This window comes from Puma concolor, chromosome D1 (assembly GCF_028749965.1).
Source record: "Puma concolor isolate L17-30 chromosome D1, mPumCon1.1.hap2, whole genome shotgun sequence".
NCBI lineage: Eukaryota > Metazoa > Chordata > Mammalia > Carnivora > Felidae > Puma > Puma concolor.
Window position 1 is genome coordinate 75,766,212 of NC_141676.1, and position 20,851 is coordinate 75,787,062.

At 45.0% G+C, this 20,851-nt stretch overlaps 1 protein-coding gene across 4 annotated transcripts in view; it reads left to right on the plus strand.

Annotated features, from left to right (window-relative positions):
- FAT3 (FAT atypical cadherin 3) overlaps positions 1 to 20,851 on the plus strand; it is a 674,764-nt gene that overhangs the window by 621,705 nt on the left and 32,208 nt on the right. For all 4 annotated transcript variants that reach the window (XM_086678557.1, XM_086678555.1, XM_086678554.1 and 1 more), the window contains 3 exons: positions 28 to 826; positions 12,522 to 12,656; positions 14,825 to 14,982. In XM_086678557.1, coding sequence (XP_086534683.1) covers positions 28 to 826; positions 12,522 to 12,656; positions 14,825 to 14,982 — 1,092 coding nt within the window. The remainder of the gene's footprint in view (positions 1 to 27; positions 827 to 12,521; positions 12,657 to 14,824; positions 14,983 to 20,851) is intronic.

Here is a 20,851-nt window from a genome sequence, read left to right on the forward strand (position 1 = left end):
TGCCTTTCTCCCTCTTGGTTGTTTTAGGCAAAAGACTCCGGCAAACCGCAGCAAGTTTCTCACTCCTACATCCGCGTGCGGGTCATCGAGGAAAGTATTCACAAGCCCACAGCCATTCCCCTGGAAATTTTCATTGTCACCATGGAGGATGATTTTCCTGGTGGGGTCATTGGGAAGATCCATGCCACAGATCAAGACATGTATGATGTGCTCACGTTTGCCCTGAAATCGGAGCAGAAAAGCTTGTTCAAAGTGAACAGTCACGATGGGAAGATCATCGCCCTGGGAGGCCTGGACAGCGGCAAGTACGTCCTGAACGTGTCAGTGAGTGACGGCCGCTTCCAGGTGCCCATCGATGTGGTCGTGCATGTGGAGCAGCTGGTGCATGAGATGCTGCAGAACACTGTCACCATCCGCTTCGAGAACGTGTCCCCTGAGGACTTCGTGGGGCTGCACATGCATGGCTTCCGGCGCACCCTGCGGAACGCGGTCCTCACCCAGAAGCAGGACAGCCTGCGCATCATCAGCATCCAGCCCGTGGCGGGGACCAACCAGCTGGACATGCTGTTTGCGGTGGAAATGCACAGCAGTGAGTTCTATAAGCCAGCCTACCTGATCCAAAAGCTGTCCAACGCCAGGAGGCATCTGGAGAACGTCATGCGCATCTCGGCCATCCTGGAGAAAAACTGCTCGGGGCTGGACTGTCAGGAGCAGCACTGTGAGCAAGGTTTGTCCCTGGACTCCCACGCACTCATGACCTACAGCACGGCTCGCATCAGCTTTGTGTGCCCACGTTTCTACAGGAATGTGCGCTGCACCTGCAACGGTGAGTGTGGCTTGCAGCTCCCTCCCACCTCCCATGATCTGAGTAGGCTGGGCCGCCATTCCTGGTAAGCATGCGTTCGTTCGTTCCCTGATCCAACATAGTATTTCCTGACCACCTACGATGCACCAGGTCACCGTGAGAGATGCTGGGGCCAGGGGTAAATGGGACGAGCTCAGCCCCTACTTCCACGGAGCGTACAGCCTACTGAGCTGCCCAGGCGAGCAAGCCAGCAGGAGCCCGTGTGTTGAGTGTTATTAGGGGAAGTACCAAATCCTGCCAGAGAACCCATCCAGAGGGAAGGTTTCCAAATGGGCTAGGATAAAGGAAAAGTAGGAATCAGACAGGTGGAAAGAGGTAGGGGAGGAAGAATATTCCAGGCCGGGATGCAGCTCGTATGAGGAAGGTTCAGGGCAGGAGAGAAGCCCCCAGCAGGGGAGTGGGAGAGAGGTTCTGTCGCTTGAAGGCAGGGCACGATGACAAATGAGACCTGTGAGCAGGCTCAGGGTTCACACAAGAGCCATTAGCCGGGATGAACACTGTAGGAGTTGTCCCAAGGCAGGAGGAGCCATGGGCCGAGATGCAGGGAAGAAGTGACGTGCTCTGCACAAAGAGCACGACGGCTGCAGAGGGGACAGACCAGCCGGGGCCAGGCCAGTGGCAGGGCAACGAATTAGGAAGCTATTGCAGAGGGTGCAGGCAGTTAGATCTGCTTCAGTGAAAAACAGGCGCCACGTAGAGGAGCACAGCCAGGGGATGGACTCTGCCGTCAGAGCAGCAGAGATGGAGTGGCTCAAGTTTGCTGATGTAACTAGAGTCCCTGAGCCTTGACCTCTCCTGGGCAGAGGCCATAGCTGCAGAGTCACGTGTCCACGGTGGTCAGTGAGAAGTATTGCTCTCTGCCTCTTTTCCTCTTGACGTGTGGAGCCATAAATTCACTGCTCTCTTCTAAGAAAATTACACCCGGAATTTTTCTAGCCAGCGTGAACTCAGCCCAAAGGGACTGTGGCCAAAAGAGAGGCCATTTGTAAAACATCCCTTTAGGTAACTGGGGACAGGTAGGGCCCCTGGCCTTTTCTCTTAGAGAAAGTTCTTCGTTGCAGTTTGAAAAATAAGCTCATCAGAGGAGGGCTCCGGAGATCACAGCTCCTTCCAAGAGTCATTTTGACAGCTTCCAAGCAGCCCAAAAAGTGCCAGCCACTCACCGGGTGGTACCCAGTGAATTCTGTCTGTGTTTTCATCAGGTAGATGCAGGGACGTCTGACCTGTTGAGTATGTAAATTAGATCCAAAGTAACTCAAAGCATGCATGCTAGATGCAACGTATTTCTGGCAGATGCCACGAACATGCAGGATTTATGAATGCCAGCTGTCCCGGCTTTCCCTAAATTTCCTTTGTAGGCAAACTGATTTATGCACTAAAGCTCTGCTATGGCCTTCATGCAGTGATTCACGGCAGGGTTCAAAAGAGGTTTGAACAGGACAGGGCAGACCCTGCAGGAGAAACTAAACCAGCTAATTAATCCTTGTGCTCTGAGAACTCATTTCAGTCAGCAAAAATCTGTGGCGGCAGCAATGTGCTAGGCACTGAAGATTCAAAGTGGAGGGGTGCCTGGGTGGCTCAGTTGGTTAAGCGTCCTACTTCAACTCAGGTTGTCATCTCACAGCTCGTGAGTTAGAGCCCCATGTCGGGCTCTGTGCTGACAGCTCAGAGCCTGGAGCCTGCTTCGGATTCTGTGTCTCCCTCTCTCTCTCTCTGATACTCTCTCTCACTCGCGCGCGGCGCTCGCTCTCTCTCTCTCTCTCAAAAAAATGTAAACATTAAAAAAAAAGTTATAAAGATCCAAAGTGGAAAAGATTCAGTCCCTGCCCTTAGGAGCTGACTACTACAAAGGCAGCTTGCAGGGACCTATTTGCAATAATGGTGTCATAAATGCTAGGAAGTAGAAAGGACAAAATCCCTGCTACGTATGGCCAGAGAAAAGCTTTCTGTGGACATTTCTGTACCACGCACTGTCTATGTCCTGGGTCTTGAGGGATGAGTAGGAGTTAATCAAGAGAAGACAGAGAAGGGCAGACATGGCAGAATTTCTTGAAAGAAGGAATTTAGAGGGGTGATTTTTTTGGAGAGAAGGAGGTTTTTCATGAGACAATAATGTTTTAAATGCAGTAAGTTTTTAAGGTGGTGACCTTGCCCAGAACTCCTATTCTCTGATCCCCACAAACCTTTCCACTCCCGGTAAAGCCAGAGTGCCAAAAGGTTTTGTGATTTAACCCCCAGGCATCCCACGAAGATGCCTTCTTGGTTTGAAAAGTGAGCTTTTCCAGGGCACCTGGGTGGCTCAGTCGGTTGAGCGTTCACTTCGGTTCAGGTCATGATCTCACAGTTCTTGAGGTCAAGCCCCACATCGAGCTCCCTGCTGTCAGGGCTAAGCCTGTTGGGATCCTGTATCTCCCTCTCTCTCTCTACCCCTCCTCCGCTTGCATTCTCAAACATAAACCAAAAACATTTTTAAAAAAGTGAGCGTTTCCTCAGAGAGGACAGTACATAGTTTCAGGTTCACCTCAGAGCCTCTCCTTACCTTCAAGTCACTCTTACAATTAAGCTGTAAAATAAAATACAGGATTTTAGTAGTAAAAAGACTTCAAAAGGTCATCTGGTCCAGCCCTATTTTCAGCAGGTGATGGACACTAATCTCCACTTGAAAAATGTGGTAGCTCCGTGCCTTGCCCAGGGCCGTAAAGCTGGCGTACTGATACAATAAAGGCTCTTCTTGGACCCCGATTTTATTATCTGCATATTAAGAATAGAAACTCTTCCATTTCTTATGTGAATCATTACCCCAGAGCTATGTGCTCTGTAAGAATACTCAAGTGACCCATTTTCCCTGGCAGACTGATCACCAGCCTCATGGTGCATCATGAGGGGCATGATACAGGTGCATCATACAGGACATCAGAGGGGCTCTCAGACACCAGCATGTGTGGGGCTTACCAGAAATGCCCATTGCTGAGCCCCACACTCAGATGTAACAGTAGGTTTCAGTTGGAGCCTGGCAGTCTATATAGACGTAGCCTGGGTGATCCTAATGCTGGTGGTCAGGAAAGCAAACTTGGAGACATCTCACAGCAAGATAAAAGAGGAAAAATTTCCTGCAGGTTCAGGGGGCAAGCTCTTAGTTAGAAATAGAAATAGCTCTCACTTCTTCTAAAGTGTCCTCTAATAAAAATACAGTGAGAAACTGTTAAGGAAAGCATTAGACATTTGAGGCATTTTCTCATTGATTGGATGGAGAGGCAATCGAATTCAATAAATGCCCCCCCTTAAAACACATGCACACACGCATGCACACACACACACACACACACACACACACACACACATGCACAACTAGTATTGACTGTTCATCAGTTTACTCTGGAATCTTGGCAGATACAATAAATGGACTTTTCCACCCCTTGGCGGAATAATTATGATGATAAATAGAGGTAGCTGCCTATTCTGGACTGTGTAGCAATATTTATACAGATCTGGCCTCAATATGCTCCTTCCAACTTCCAACTCATCTTTCTCTCATGCATCTTTTTTTGGGGTCCAATTAACAAAATTAGCATCTTGAACCAAAATGCTGAGTTGCTTTAACAAAATGAAAGCAGAGTTGAGGTTTAGTGCCAGAAAGGCTCATTAGATCTAGCATCTAGCATCACATTTGAACAGGACTTCAAGAGATATGAAGTCCTGATGTCATGACACGGTTCCTGGTAAACTTTACAAGTTCACTGAACACTAGCACTTCAGCCTGACACGGGTGTCAGGGAATGGATGGATGCCCTTGAGTCCCTAGAAGGGAAGCAAGTGGACAGAACACCAGGGACAGTCCACAGGGCTGTGCTGACTGTCTGTTTCTTAAAAATTGCATTGACGTTTCAAAAGTCTGATAGAAAAATCTATCAAAAAGGAGACACTTGTCCAGGAGAGTGGATTTCCTAGGAGAGCAGCAGAGTTTAAGAGCGGGGTGTCGATGGGAGTGACAGCCGGAGCTCCAGGTAAAGCGAAGGGAGCGTCGGCCACAGGGGAATCATGGTACCAGCTACACAGAGTGTGTGCAATGGCAGTCCTGCCCTCAGCCACAGGCTATGGCACTATCACAAGAGCTTGCTCGGCCAGGTGAGAGTGACACCGAAGCACATCATTAACGGTGATGCCCGCTGGGCTAGACCTGAAAGGAGGCCTAAAATCAGGTTGGTGTTGGGTAGAGTGCTCCAGGCAGAGGAGCACGAAAGCCGAGGCATGGAGGTGACAAACTGCACAACTGAAGGCAGAGACAGGCGCAACAGCTAGCATTTATTGAGCTGTGACCAGTTACCATGCTGTTTTTCAAACATACATAATTGCATTTAACCCTTATGATAAAGGAAGGGTATTATTAACTTTCCTCAAAAGTGAAGGAAACTGGGGCATCTGGCTGGCTCACTTGGTTGAGCATCCGACTTCTTCAGCTCAGGTCATGCTCTCACGGTCTGTGAGTTTGAGCCCCACCTGGGGCTCCCTGCTGTCAACTCAGAGCCCACTAAGGATCCTCTGTCCCCCTTCTCTCTGCCCCTCCCCCACTTGCTCGCGCGCTCTCTCTCTCTCTCTCTCTCTCTCAAAAATAAGTAAACATTAAAAAAAAGTAAAAAGAAAAGTGGTATCTTGTTTAAAAAAAAAACTTAAGGAAACTAAAACTTGGGAAGATCAGTTGACTTTCTCAAAGTCACGGAGCTAAGTAAATGGCCACGCCAGGACTCACACCTGGCAGTCTCAAGCCCCGCGCTCTACTGCGTCTCCACACTTTTGAAAGGAACTTGAAAGCTCCCAATTCACCCTCCCACCCGTGACAGACATCCTGTTAACTACATTCCTGGCACAGTAATTCAGCCGGCCTCACAAGATGGACCTGAGACAGTCTTCTCCCTTACAGTGCACCAGAATCTACCTGCTGGTGATGTCCCCCAGCTTTGTCCATTAGAGCCACACAGAACCTGACCTGTCTGATGCCTCCTATACCAGCTGCCCTCCAGATATTAGAGGGCAGTTGTTATCACCCCCCAAATCCTCTTTTCCTAGACAAAATGCTGAAGTTCCTTTCCTCGCTGAGTGCAAACAAATAGACGCTATAGACAGTTGTAGGGAGTGTAGTTAGGGCCCAGAGGAGGCCCAGATGAGGGAGTCCCCGGTCCTCCTGGAGGAGTCCGTGAAAGGCACTGGAAGCAGTGAAGCTTCTCATGTTGAGTCTTTGCCAGGCAAGCGATGCTGTGTAAGCAAAGACAGCAGTGAAGAGAAGGGCCCAGAGATTTGGGGCACCGCCCCCCTTTCATTTGCTCATCATTCAGAGTGCAGTAGATCCTTTGCCAGGCCCTGGGCAGGGTGCTGGAGGTATAGTGGTAAGTGAGCCTGGCGTGGTCCCCACCCTCACGGTGCATGGACCTGCAGCCTGCAGGGGACAGACCAGGAGCTCAGCTGGACAGGATAGGGAGGAATCAGGACAGTCCAGGGGAGGAATGAATGCCTGGTGACAGCCCAAGGAGCCTGTGATAGGCAGTCATAGTAATACACATCTAATAAGCGCAGTAAAATAAAATGACAGAGGCTTCTGTGATGCAGTAAGACGCTTAAAACGTAACCTTGAAGAGTTTTTTTTTTTTTTCAACGTTTTTTTTATTTATTGTTGGGACAGAGAGAGACAGAGCATGAACGGGGGAGGGGCAGAGAGAGAGGGAGACACAGAATCGGAAACAGGCTCCAGGCTCCGAGCCATCAGCCCAGAGCCTGACGCGGGGCTCGAACTCACGGTCCGCGAGATCGTGACCTGGCTGAAGTCGGACGCTTAACCGACTGCGCCACCCAGGTGCCCCAACCTTGAAGAGTTTTTTAAAGGCAGAGGAAAAAATCTGAGATTTGGGCTTACACTTGGGCTGGGGTTTGTCAGGGCTCGTTCTCAGAGGAGAACCCAGTGGTTTCAAAGAACTTTCAGTGTAGCCTCTGAATCTTAACCAGGTTCCCCCTGCAAATGGGGAAGTTTCCATTTTCCACTCATAGCAGCTGTGTCTCTGCAGAGCCCTCATCTCCAGGACCCTCAAGTTCCAACATGCCAAGAGAAGTTTAGGGGTGTCTACCCTAGTGATGACACCAGCTTCTATGTGTGTGGATATTCTCTTATATATTCCACCCACACGCAACTGCCCCAGAGAGGATGTCATGAATGAAACTTTGCTCAGCCTTCAGCGAAACCATCCAGAAAATATGGCTGAGCCAAGCAAACACCATTCCAGATGATTCTGTGCTTGTGGGAGAACCACAAGAGACCACTTTGCATCCAAGACCTCTGGAGAAGGTGTTTTAAAACTTCATGGGGGCCAGTAATTAAGAGGGAAGCTTACTGACTTATGTGACATTTGCCAAGACATGGCATCTTGGCAAAGTGTGTGAATTCAGGGGGTAGGATGTTTACCATTAGTTACTGGACAGTATAATGAGGCAGAGACATAAATCAAGAGGTTCAATCTGCTCAAAGTGATGGTGATAGAAATCACAGCTAGACACTGATGTATTAGCTAAAGGCAGAGACTTAACCCAGAGGGTTGTGGGAATACTGGGGAGGCAAGGAGAGAAGAGCCATAAATATGTAGCAAGACCCTCCTAAAACCTCAAGAGGGTCACCTCTCTCCTCTGTGCAGGTCCCAAAGCTCTAAAGCTTCTGCTCAAATGAATTGTATGTTGTCAGCTCTGTAGAAAGTGACCTAAATTTGCACCTGAGCAAGACTTCAGAACGTGGAAACCTCCTTTCAAAGAACAGTCACATTGTGTGCACATTTCTCCTGCTGGAAAGGCTGTATAGAAAAAACACATCTGCCCACAACAACGTGGCCAAGGGGCTGACCCCACAGTAGCCAGGGACACTGATTAGTAAAAAGCTCCAGGCCTTATCTTAGACGCTGCTATGCACACAGGGTTTCATATCATCTATCAATTTACAAATCATGAATCTGACCCAAAAAAGACAGCAAGGAAAAGATGACACTTGAGTTCATGTTTCTGGCATGTGGCTGAGTCAAAACAAGCATCTCCAGTTTTGAGACCGTATAGTAATTTGTTTTTACTTTAAGTTTTTCCCTTGAAAAATTGTTTTCACAGGGGCACTTGGTTGGCTCAGACGATTGAGCATCTGAGTCTTGATTTTGGTTCAGGTCATGATTTCCTGGTTCATGAGCTGGAGTCCCATGTTGGGCTCTGTGCTGGCAATGCGGAGCCTGCTTGGGATTCTCTATCTCCTTCTTTCTCTACCCCTCCCCTGCTCCTACACACACACACTCTCTCTCTCTCTCTCTCTCTCTCAAAATAAATACACATTTTTTTTAAAAATTGCTTTCACATACATAAGCCCATTTGAATCTCACAATTCTATGAACGAGTATTATCCTCATTTTTCAGAAAAGGAAATCAAGACTCAGAGAAGTCAAGTGACCTGTTCAGAGCCACACAGTAAATAAGTAGAATAACTGGTCAGAGCCAGAATCCAGGTCTACTGTTTGTCAGCGCAGACCCTTTCCTGTTGCGCTACACCGGCTTCTTGAGGGGACGTGGGGATGAGGAACAGAGTTTTCTCTGCCTGCTTTATGTTCTCTGAGTTGCTGAAAACATCTGATCCTTCTATCCTTCCCTGACACGCAACACATGGCATCAGTTGGTTTGATAAAGTGCAACCCTTCTCCCTTCGTGCTAACTCTGGCACAAAACTGATGGATGCCTCGAGATGCAGAACATGTAGGTCTACAGCCCCCACCCACCCAAGCTGTCACTGATCACAGCACGAGTTAATTAAACCTGGATTATTTAATGAGAGTTAATAAGATAAACTTCCTACCAGAGGCCAGTGGGAACTGACACCGTTGTCTCTTAACTGTTACTACGATAAGGCACTCTCTGCCACCAGAATGGGGGTCTTTAAGACTCTTAACAATAGTAGGTGTATGTACTTCCATGAAAGGGGGACAATATAAACGTATTTCTAAAAACAAGTTAACCACTCAGCATCCATCTAAAGTATATAGGATTTTATGTCACTAGAGAATTTAGGGCTTTGTCTGGAAAGAGGGTTATTATCCCCAGGAAAGTGTCCCCAGGACCCAAACATATGGGTATACCTGATGTCAAGGGACACACAACATTGTTCTGAGTTAGCATACAAAGGTCAAGTCCCTCTGACAATATATATGTCAGAAAGGACCTAATTTCTTATCCTTATTGATGGTGAAGAACTACAGTCATTGTACATGGAGAATATTTACTTTGGGGAAACCTCGTTCTCGTAGCTAGAAGTCTGTCTCTATTTGGAATCGACTGCATTTTGCACACATGCTCACATCTGTCCCTAGCTAAGGAGTACCTTACATTTACACTGACCTCCAGACTCTAATCTGCCTTCCTGCTCTGTGGAGCCACGGGTGAGCAGACGTGCCCTGAGCAGAGGGAACTGACAGCAGCAGCTGGAGCCTGCGTGTTTATGGCTGGGACTTGGTGGGGGAGGCCCCCGAGGGTTTTTAATGCATCAGGAGACAGATCACTTGCCAAGAACTGTCCCCTTTGCCTTAAAAAGCCTACGAAAAATAAAAAGGATGAAAAAGAACCTATCAAAGGCAATGGCTGCTAGAATGAATGGAAATATACTTATTGTACATCTAATATTTATTAGTTTGAGAATGCACATATTATAATACTTAAATTAATGTATTTTTTTATATATCCTCCAGCTTGAGTTTTCATAACGGGCACTGGATCTAACATAATCCATTAATTTAGTGGATGCAGTCAGGTGGGTTCTATGGTTATGGCATGAGGAAAGACAGAGAAGCTGTGAGTTTGAACCCCCAGCTGCTGGTCTGAATGGCTTTGTCTTTAACCCAAGATAAGAGATATGGTGACAGAGTAAGAAGCCTGTGCCAGCTACCAGGGCAGGGCTAATAATAGTAAGAGAAAAGGTGAAAAAAAAAGTGGAAAAGTAACTCAAATGCTGTATTTACTCCAAAATACTGTGTTTAGTTTTTATTATATATGCTTACAGCTGTTTTTTAGAATCGTGGCATAATTCCTGTATTGTCATGGGTCTGAAATTATCTAGCCCTCCTTTGCCCTTTTGAAATAGTGGCTTTTCATCTGGAGTTTTGATAATGCATGGTTTCTTAGCAATGTGGCCATTGCACCAGAGCAGAAAAGATACGAATGTAGCACAAGTAGCTGTACCTCATCAACATAGAAATTTAGAGGAAGGTTACCCTTTGACTGGCTAAAATAGGACACGGGAAAAGACGTGTCCATGGAATGGGAAGCAACCGATTTCTTAAATACCTAGATTACTGTTTCTATGTCTGATTGGAAGGTGATGCCCAGAGTTACATCTATTCGATGGGATGCATTTTATGTTTCATTTATGCACATTGCCACCTTCATGTGGCCAAGGTTAGCATTGGGCTGAGTTTGCATCTTAGAGCATATACGAACTAGTCAATCAACATTTAGGAGAGACCTGGAAGAGTGCAGGCCATCTGCAACTGAAATGAAGCCAGGCATGGAGACAGCAAAGAGTCAGCTGGCAGAGTTGTGAACTTTTCATGAATGAGCCTTAACGCATGCATGCAGTGAGCCACTAACCATGGCTGGCTCATTCCCTTGAAACACAGTCCCTTGTTACTCGAAGGATCTCATCCTTCAGGCCTGAGTTTAAAATACTCCCTTCTTTTATTTTTCCTTTAAAGTTTATTTATATTTGAGAGAGGGAGAGAGAGACAGAGCATGAGCAGAGTAGAGGGAGAGAGAGAGACACACACACACAAAATCCAAAGCAGGTTCCAGTCTCTGAGCTGTCAGTGCAGAGCTCACGCGGGGCTCAAATCCACAAACTGCAAGATCATGACCTGAGCCGAAGTCAGACGCTTAACAGACTGAGCCACCCAGGCGCCCCTAAAATGCTCCCTTCCTTTGTGAGGATTTCTGACATTGTCCTAGGAAACACAATCATCCCTTCTCTGGTTGCACTCACATGTCACTGTCTAACTGGTTACCTTATGGGATTGTAATCATGTGTTTGCTTGTTGTTTCCTGGAGGGAGGGAGGGGCGGTGTTGTTTCCTTTCATCTTTATATGTGCAGGCTTATCACTTCAGTGGCCCTAAAAAATTATTTATTGAATGGATGCACCAAGAATTATAAATTATTTAAAAACTGGTTATCAAAAGCCCTATGAAACAGATCAGAAGGTGATAGGTTGCGTAAATATTGATGACTATATGGCAGGAGTAAAGATTTCTTGGGACGAAAATAGGACGATGTATTTTGGGGCACTTGTGGCTTTTAGAACCATTTGTAGAGATCATTCCAAATTTTCAGTTAAAAATCCCTTCATCTTCCAAGACTTTGTAAGCTGGCTCGTTGCCATGAGTATGTTTTATGGCTGAGCTCTAAACCAGTGGAAAATAGGATTTATGAATTCTGCATTTGCTAGTGCTACTTTCACTGCTCTTCTGGAAGATTACAGTTTTTAAATGTTTATATGCAGTTAGCATTAAATTTCTGCTTTCTCCTAGACAAAGATAGGACTCTATAATGGGATAATATGCTTAATGATGAGGAAAGAGTTAGGATGGCAGGGAGTAATGGTAATGGGTCAGATCTTCCCGAGGAAAGAAGTTGCTGATGTCCGAACGTTCTTGGTTCGCAGAGGAGTGCTCCTTTTGGCCACTGCTAACCCAGCTGTGGGTGGTTGTTCATTTGTGTCTCCTTATCTATGGTCCTTTTACCACTTAAACTCTCACCACGTTGAAAGTGGCCTAATGACATTTGAAATATACAAGATTTCTGAAACGTGGATCTTTCAGTGGATCCTTCAGTGGACCTGCACCTGCCATCACCACACTTCTGAAATGACTCACTTGGGTCCTGAATTTTGCCTTAATCAGTTAATCTGCTTTCCAGGATTTTCTTTCTGAGGGATTAACCTTTCATCTCACTGTGCTACGAACATCGAACACGTAGAAAGCAAGCCTCCTTTGCCAAGGATAATGCAACTGTTTTTGATAGGCGGCAGGGCACATTTACAGCTAATCAATACAATAGCAGGTAGCAGAAGGGATTAGGAAACAATGTGAATTGTGCTTGCCCGGTTTGGAATTAGTCCTACTTTTCTTTAGGAAAGTCTTTTTCTTTCTCCTCTGAAAAGAACAACTAACATTTTCTGAAGTCTACCCCCTAAGTTTTTCAGAGCAGGGAAAGGGCATAGGAGAAATCTAAACTCCGGTGATGCATTCAAGTGGGCACCCGTGTGCAGGACCCGCTCCAGTCAATACGACCGGAGCCCATGTGGTGTGATCTTTTCTCAGCTAAAGTTGGCCCAATTACAACCTTAGCATATTGTAACCTGAAAGGAGGAGCTCCGTGTATTCTCTGCAGCCAGCCTACTTCAGTCTGCCAGTGTGCTTTTGACAGAGGCAGGGACGTTTGACAGGCACTCACACCAGGAAAAGCCCCTCAGGTGCTCCTGCCTCTGGATGGCCTCTTTGCCTCTCAGCTCAGAGCCTGCAGAGTGCAGCCCTTGAACTTTTTCTGCACTCCCTGGAATGTAGTGTGAGTCCCCGTGTACTGATCATGTGTGTTCCCTTTTGTCACAGGAGGACTGTGCCCGGGGTCCAACGATCCTTGCATGGAGAAGCCATGTCCAGGGGACATGCAGTGTGTCGGTTATGAAGCCAGCAGGAGACCATACCTCTGCCAGTGTCCACCAGGGAAGCTCGGAGAGTGCTCAGGTGCAGAGTGGGGTGGAATGATGAGGGTCTAAATTCATATTCCTGAAGCACTTGCCCTTGAGTAAATTACACTGCCCTAGCCCTTCCTGAAGACATATCTGTCTGCATGCAACATTTACCTTCAGAATGCACCACAGCTGACATCCACCCTCAAACATACTTGGGATTTATTACAGCTTTGGCCTGTGCTAAGGAAGCATGCAATGACCGTGGACTCCTTGCATAACAGGAAGACCACAACATGTGTTTTCAATCATGTCACATGGATATTAAGAGTGTACAGTGGAAAATAGAAGGCCGTTGGTTAGGCAGAGGAGTCAGAGTATCTGTGGCACGGCCTTCGATGTTCAGAGGGCTGCACAACCCATAGCCACAACACAGAGATCAACAGAAGGTCCAGCTGAGCCAGTCCCGTAGATCTTCCATAGAGCAAGCCCAGCCTAGAGCACCAAGTAAGCAGACCCTCCACTGGAAATACATATGATCTACTACATGTTCCCAAAAGGAGAGGTGCTTGCCTCTGTGCCCTGAAGGAAAGAAAGAAAGAAACAAAGAAAACGGAAGCGAAAGAGAAAAGAGAGAAAGAAAGGAATGAAGGGAGGGAAGGATGGGAGGAAGAAGGAAGAAAGGAAGGAAGTGGGGAGAAAGGAAGGGAGGAAGAGGGAAGGGAGGGAGGGAGGAAGAAATGTATTTTGTTTCTGAATGACCAATAACCCTGTTACCGATTTTCACTCAATTGCAGTACTTTGTTTGATTCACATATTCTCTATCACTTCTAAACTCTATGAAGAACTCTTTTTGGTAGAGGATGTATTTAAAATACAGGCACACTGATACCCTTTTTGGAATCTGAGAAGTACTTATTAACAAACAATTATGCCTACTATGTGCAAAGCACTTTGCTAAGCATTGGGTTTTAGAAATTCATCCTTTGCAAAGAGAAGCACTATTTTCAAAACATGGAAGCCAAAGCTGTTTCACTGTTGATTTCAAGAAAAGAGCTGCCGGTGAATGAAGAGATCACCAGCCTACTTGACTTTGAGGTCACCTAGGGCTTAGATTTAAAAGATACATGGGGCGCCTGGGTGGCGCAGTCGGTTAAGCGTCCGACTTCGGCCAGGTCACGATCTCGCGGTCCGTGGGTTCGAGCCCCGCGTCGGGCTCTGGGCTGATGGCTCAGAGCCTGGAGCCTGTTTCCGATTCTGTGTCTCCCTCTCTCTCTGCCCCTCCCCTGTTCATGCTCTGTCTCTCTCTGTCCCAAAAATAAATAAACGTTGAAAAAAAAAAGAATATTTAAAAGATACTTGTGCTGCCCCTCCCCCTGCACCCACCATGTGCACAGAGCAGGTGGGTATGTGGGGTGCCAACAAAGCCAACAAGTGTCCTAGCTTTGGATGTCACTTTCTACCCATCTTCCTTCTCCTTTCTCTGTAGAAAACTTTTGATTGTCCATGCTTGTCATCCATCTAGTGTATTTTCGCACTTTCCACCTTTCACCCCAGCAAGACAGCTTTTCGGCATTACTTTGCTGGTTAGAACATTAAACTGGAGTCAGTAAAATAGAGGGTGACTGCAGAATTGAGTGATGTGGGTAGGACTGAGGATTCTGAGAAGGGAAGCCTTGAAATTAATGGCCAAAAAGTAGAATTTTAACAGCACATGAATAAGACATCAACTCCCTTCTGTCAACATTAGTGCAAATTATGTAAGTTGGCTATTTGGCATTAGGGTACTCAGGGAACGTGGATATTCTTTGAAAAGAATTCTTTGTCTTTCCTCTGTTTCATGGAGTGGAAAGTGTTTTGGTATCTAAGTGATTGGTGGTGGGAATGAAGGGGTATCTTTTAATGGTGCTCATTTTATAAAGCAGGAATTGGGACATTAAGAAAATTCAGGATATAGAATTTACCAAGTTTCCCTTGGCATGAGACAAGTAAGGTTTTAGGGTTGTTTTTTTTTTTTTTGTATCTGATGAATTAATATTTTTTTCACATTGGAATTAGAGTGGGGCCTGAAGTGGAGAACCAGTTTTTAATCAAAAAATGCCTTCTCCTCAATGCCTTCATCAACTTCCCATGGTCCTTAATCAACTTGCTTGGTAGTTGTTGGGTGATTTCACGTTTCTGGGTGTTAACAGTAGATATGTCTTCTCATAATGGCCTTTTCAGGGCACACTTCTCTCAGCTTTGCTGGAAACAGCTACATCAAATACCGGCTTTCTGAAAATAGCAAAGAAGAGGACTTTCGGCTAGCTCTGAGGCTGCGAACTCTGCAAAGCAACGGGATTATAATGTACACCAGAGCAAATCCCTGCATAATTCTGAAGGTAATTAAAATGGGTTATCTTTTCCTGCAGTGAGTTCTCATGGTAATGTTTTGGCTCTGGGATTGGGGACTGAAATCTTTTTTGTCTTTTAAGTTCAGAAGACCAGAAACTGGCTTGAGGGCAAAGAGGAGCAGCAGCAGGACTGGGAAGTGTGCCAACACCCCATTTCCTTTTCTACACCCGGCTTCAGAATTGGCTCTTCGGATACTGGGGCATCTCTCTCTAGAGTGGGTTCAAGGACTGCCCTTCTTTGAGCCGTAATCAGGCAACAGTTTGTTAGAATGCACTTCCTAATCAATTCCATGGCAGGGGTGGTTTTTTAAAGAGATCAGCTGTGTCCTTTTCTACCATATGGGCCTATCCCCACTGACCCCTGAAGGTGACTTCTGTTCTTACACAGGGAGGAAGTTGGAGATCTAGGGTCTAGAAGGTTCCATATGTCCTATTGTGGCCCAAGCGGCCCAATTTTTAAATCATTCCCAGAATCAGAAACTCTCCAACGCAGCCAGATTTCCTTTAGAGCAAGTCTGGCATGTGTATCCAGCTCAGAACTTCTGGGGCCTTCATGAAACCGACGACAAGACTAATACTAACAGTGTTTTGTGCCTCATTTGTTTTGATTACAAAGTTAACATAATAATGTATTATATATGATCTTCCCCATCTGATCAAGGAGAGAACAGAGATTCAGAAAGGTTTGGTTCGTTACCCAAAGTTGTTCGGTTAACGAGCGCCGAGGCCTGGACTTGTGTTCCAGTTTCTCTCACCCCGTGCTGTTATTCTGCATGCTCTCTCCAGCTCTCAGTCTTACCGCTCTAATCATTTTATAAAAATCCCACTCTGGGCATCTGTAGATGAGATGGAGCCTTCCAGTATGGGAGGAGAAAGGAGAAGAAGGAGGGAGATGTTTAATCTAACATTGTTTTCACAAGGTCACTTACTAGACCAGCCCGTTGGAAGTATATTCAGAGGCAGATGCAGTCTGACCAGTATGAAGTGCCCATACAAGTGGAAATGGCTGGCATTTTTTTCCTTCCGAGGGTTCTACCAGTAGGCTTAATTGGGATCATGGTGGGCCCTTATAGCTTCCGTCCTTTGATTGTTTGATAGGTCACATCCAAGTTGATTAGGTGACCCAGGCTTTAATCCTGGAGGGAGAAAAGTATGTAGGGCATTAAATGCCAGTGGCTTCTCCTGTCACATAGTCTTTTACTTACCTGCTTCTGGTATTGCCAGGCACTACGTGGTGGCCAGAGGGAGTGAGCAGGGAGTTGGAGTTTAAAAGTTGGCTACTTTCATAGGGAATCCCCCATTATCTGTAAACATTCAAGAGAATGATTTCAGCTCTGGGAGAAAAAAAAAACAGTGTTTTTAAAGAAAACAAGAGAAGCAAAGGATGCAGTTTTAGCAAACAGTGAATTCAAATCCGATATTCATGGTGGAAGAAGAAAAATTCAGAGACCTAAGTCCTATCTTTACAACCTTCTGGCCTCTGAAGCACACTGCCTTGGGTCAGTAGATCACTGTCTTTATTATTTTATTTTATTTTATTTTATTTTTTATTTTTATTTTATTTATTATTTTTACTGAGAAAGAGAGGGCACAAGTGAGTGAGGGTGGAGAGAGACAGAATCCCACAAGGCACAGAGAGAAAGAGAGAGAGAGAGAAACGGGGCTTGAGCTCTCCGGATACAGGATGCAGGGCTCAAGTTTTCCGGATGCGATACTCAAGCTCACCATATGTGGGGCTCAAGTTCACGGGATATGGAGCTCGAGCTCACCAGGTGCAGAACTCGAACTCATGAATCACCGAAGTCTGATGCTAAACCAACTGAGCCACCCAGACACCCAATAGATCACTTTCTAAATAGCCCTGAGAGGTGGGGTTTTGTATCATTGCTGGGAAAGTGCTCTGCCCATCCAGAGGTACCAACTACCAGGAGCTCAGCTTAGGTGCCTCTGACCTTCTTGTCCTCCTTCAAGCTCTAACAGGACTCGTGAATTCAGAACATCCTTATGAGGCAAATACTTTCTATTAGCAAATCTCTTATATAGCATTAAATTTGAGAGAGAACAAAAATATTGGGCCTGAATGGCTTGATCCTAAAATGGAGCTTGTCATTTGACACTTCACTGGCAAATGTCTAAAATGTGCAGATCCCTGGGGATGGGAAAGAAGAATAATTAAACCTTTTAGGCAGCTCTAGCTCCTAAGGTATATTGTATTTCATGAAACAAGCGTGTTTCTGAAAGTTGTGTAAATTGAATCTCTGTAAATGGAATTCTAATAAACTATGGACGGTTGCTATTTGAAGGAACCCTTCCATTAATCTCTTTGTGATGTGACTAATCACCCCCAATCTGTCTGTTCGGTAAGTTTGCTTTTCCTATGTCGAGTTTGCCTACAGCAGGACACAGCTGTACTGAACTATCGCAGATACTCTACAGTCGCCAGGAATATCCACTTAGGGGATTTGAATCTGTTTGCTTGACATTTCCAGCCTCATGCAAGATTTAATTTCATTGGCTTTAGGTACAGTATGTGCCTTGTACTTAGGTTCAACGACTACACTGAAAAGCTTTGTTTAAATTGTACCTCTTGGTTGTTTATATTTTCCCAGTTAGAGCACATTCTCTAAAAAGTATTTGAGACAATCAATAGGGGTGAAGGGCATCCCTTGAAGACAGTCAAAGAATTGCATTGGGATCTCAAGAATTGAAAATGTTCATGGACAAGGGGCACCACAATCTCTTAGCAGCAATAAAGGCGCTCATTCTTCTGTTGACCAATGATACCCTGTCTTCTTCCAAAAGAGATTCTAGGCTTACCATAAACACCAAAATGCAATAATCTCAGAGCACTATTAAGATGAAAATGAAAGGTTAAGACCCAACCAATGAAGTGAGGAAGAGCAGAATATCATCACTGAAAACTCTAGATCAAGGGTTACTATATCAGTTGAACACCAATCATAACTCTGAATTTTTTGACAGCCAAATAAAGAATAAAAATGGTGGGACAGGTTCTCTGGCTCTCCTCAAACCTGTGAAAGAAACATGTCAGATCACCAGGAGAGATTTGTAACTTTTTCCATATATCAGTCTTTCGGGTCCCATATTATAGCAAAAGCACAAGAATCCTTGCTTGTTAATCTAAAAATGTCATTATTTCATTTTGTGGGGAAGAGATGACACATGGCTTTATTTTGATGGTTCTCAGACATGGCTAGCTTAAAACTCCAGGAATGAAAGGAAGATGGTCAGCTTAAAATTCCAGGAATAAGAGGAAGATAAAAAAGCTCATTTGGTTTGTAAAACAGCCCACTTGGAGTGACCAGATCTTTCCAACATAAAAAAGTAACAAAGAAGTTCCCACAAGATTCTCAAGTTTCAAGGATCTGTGTAACAGTATCACTGAGAAGTGAGTCAAGTTATAATGATTGCAGTATAATGGCAATAAAATACCTAAAAGTTTACCAAGTACTTTACAAAATACATACATGTGTTTTTATCCTCACTCTCTTGTGCCTAGATATGAATGCCTACTTTTTTTGCCTCTGAGGAAACAGGTTCAGAAAGAATCAGTGGCCTTGCCGGAACATAGCTGGTCAGCAGTGGATCTGGCCTTCTGAAGAGGCAAGCCACTCAGGAGTACGACAGGTGTTTATTAAAAGAAGAAATTTGGAGGGCTGGGATGATAATTTATTTATTCATCTAAGGTATAAATTTTGAGCTAGATAGCAATTGATGGCTATCAATAGATAGCCTTGAAAATAAGTTTTCAAAAAGTTCCCTTTACAAAGAATATTTAATAACCTTCTTACACGTTTGGGGATGTTAGTGCATTTGCTAGAGCCACACCAAGGATCTGAAGCAGTAACACTTTGCGCCATTGTTTATACTTTTTTACTCAAAATCCTAGTTTCCCACAAGATGACTTCTATTTTTTTTTTTTATTTGAGAGAGAAAGAGAGAGAACGTGGAAGCAGGGGAGAAGGGAGAGGGAGGGAGAGAGAGAGAATCCCAGGCAGAAGAGGGAGAGAGAGAACCCCAGGCAGAGGGAGGGAGAGAGAATCCCAGGCAAGCTCTATTCTCAGCAGAGCCCAATGCGGGACACAATCCCATGACCCTGGGATCATGACCTGAGCCAAAATCAAGAGTCAGATGCTCACCCAATTAAGCCACCCAGGCACCCCCCTACAAGATGACTTCTTACAGCTCTGATATCTTGTCTTCTAAGCCCCAACTCCAAGCCACTCAAGATCCAGGTTAAAGCACATCACTGATTTCAGACAAAACTGAGAAGCTAAATATCTTTCCCTGCTCTCTGAATTATGCATTTTATTGAACAAATTGCCCACCTGCCTCCCCCAACTCAGCACATCATTTCAGATCATTTGTGTAGATTTTTTTTTTTTACAGTTTCATGCACAGTGCAATTTCTATTAAAATATCTTACTCTCTTCTGCCCTTCTCTTGCTCGCACGTGCACATGCTCTCTCTCGAAAAGAAATAAAAGAAAAAAGAAAAAAAAAGCTTGCCCTCTGATTTGAAAAAGCTTTGTCCTCTTAAAAGAGAGATCCTTTCAAACTGGGTAAACCCTATTCTGAAGACAGAGAAAAACTAAATATGATGAGAGCATGAGTTTCCAGTATGAATGGACTCAGACATGAAAGTGTTCTCTTACGAAAAAAAAAAAGAAAGAAAGAAAGAAAGAAAGTGTTTTCTTCTCTCCCCGGCGTAATATGCCTGTAAGATAGGAAAAGATGAACTTTTGCAAGGTAGCCTTTGATTATCAGCACTCTAGTGTGTCATCTAAACAAGGCTTATAATTCCAAACGCCTAGAATTTTGAGGCTACAAATCGCTTTTGTTTTCAAAAGGCTAAGGATGATGTAGGCACCTGGCTTTCTCTTCATTCAGCAGCTCGCTGCTGTTATTTTTTTTTTTCAACGGAAAAGAAAACTGTACTCAGTTTAGTACAGTTTAACTGTACTGTTAGTATGGGATCGTTTTCTGTTCCTTAGTTAAACAACTTTGATGTACCTGAGTACATTAGAGCTATAATGGTTCTCCCAGATGAATTTGCAACCTGGTTATTATACCAAGAGGTAGGGAGTAGGGTTGGGGAGGGGAATGGACTGAATAACATATTAATTGAAGATATCCTTTTACAATATCTTAGATGAATTGCACCCTCACCACCAGATTTTCCTTGATAGTCTGGGGACACCACTTTGTAGCCACGGAGCATAACGGCAGCTGGACTGTGCTGGAAGAAGGAAGTCCCCAAAGTCGCATTTGATCATTTTATTACTTACATTGAAATAAAAATATGGATATTACCTAGGAGTTGTTACTGAGCAAGTATGCTGGTATGATTTACAATATCCATTCAGTCCATTTTGTTGAACCAAAAAAATGACCAAGGCAACAGCACAGATTACACATGAAAGCTCTCTGAAAAGAAATAATTATCTGTCTCCAGTCTTTTTCCACTTCTTTATCCACTTGTGTTTCTGAGTGGAGTACGTACATATGTGTAGCTAACCATTCTAGAGTGGACATGGTCTCCTATCGCTGTTCTCCACAGAAGGAGTCCCAGGCCCAGAGAGGCCAGCTGGTTCTCGCCAGGCTACACAACAAAGCCCGAGTTAGAGTCCTCATTCACAAATACCCAGGGCTCAGGGGATAAATTCACACTGCCCCCTGACTTCCACACACACATGGTTCCGTGGTGTAAACTTTCTATGCAGGAAGAGAGGGTGCCAGAGAGTCCACAGAGGCAGAAAGGAGAGTCCCTTAGAATCAGTTGTCTGTGGAACACACCGAAGCACAGGTAGAGAAATACCCATTTGTGAGAATGAGTG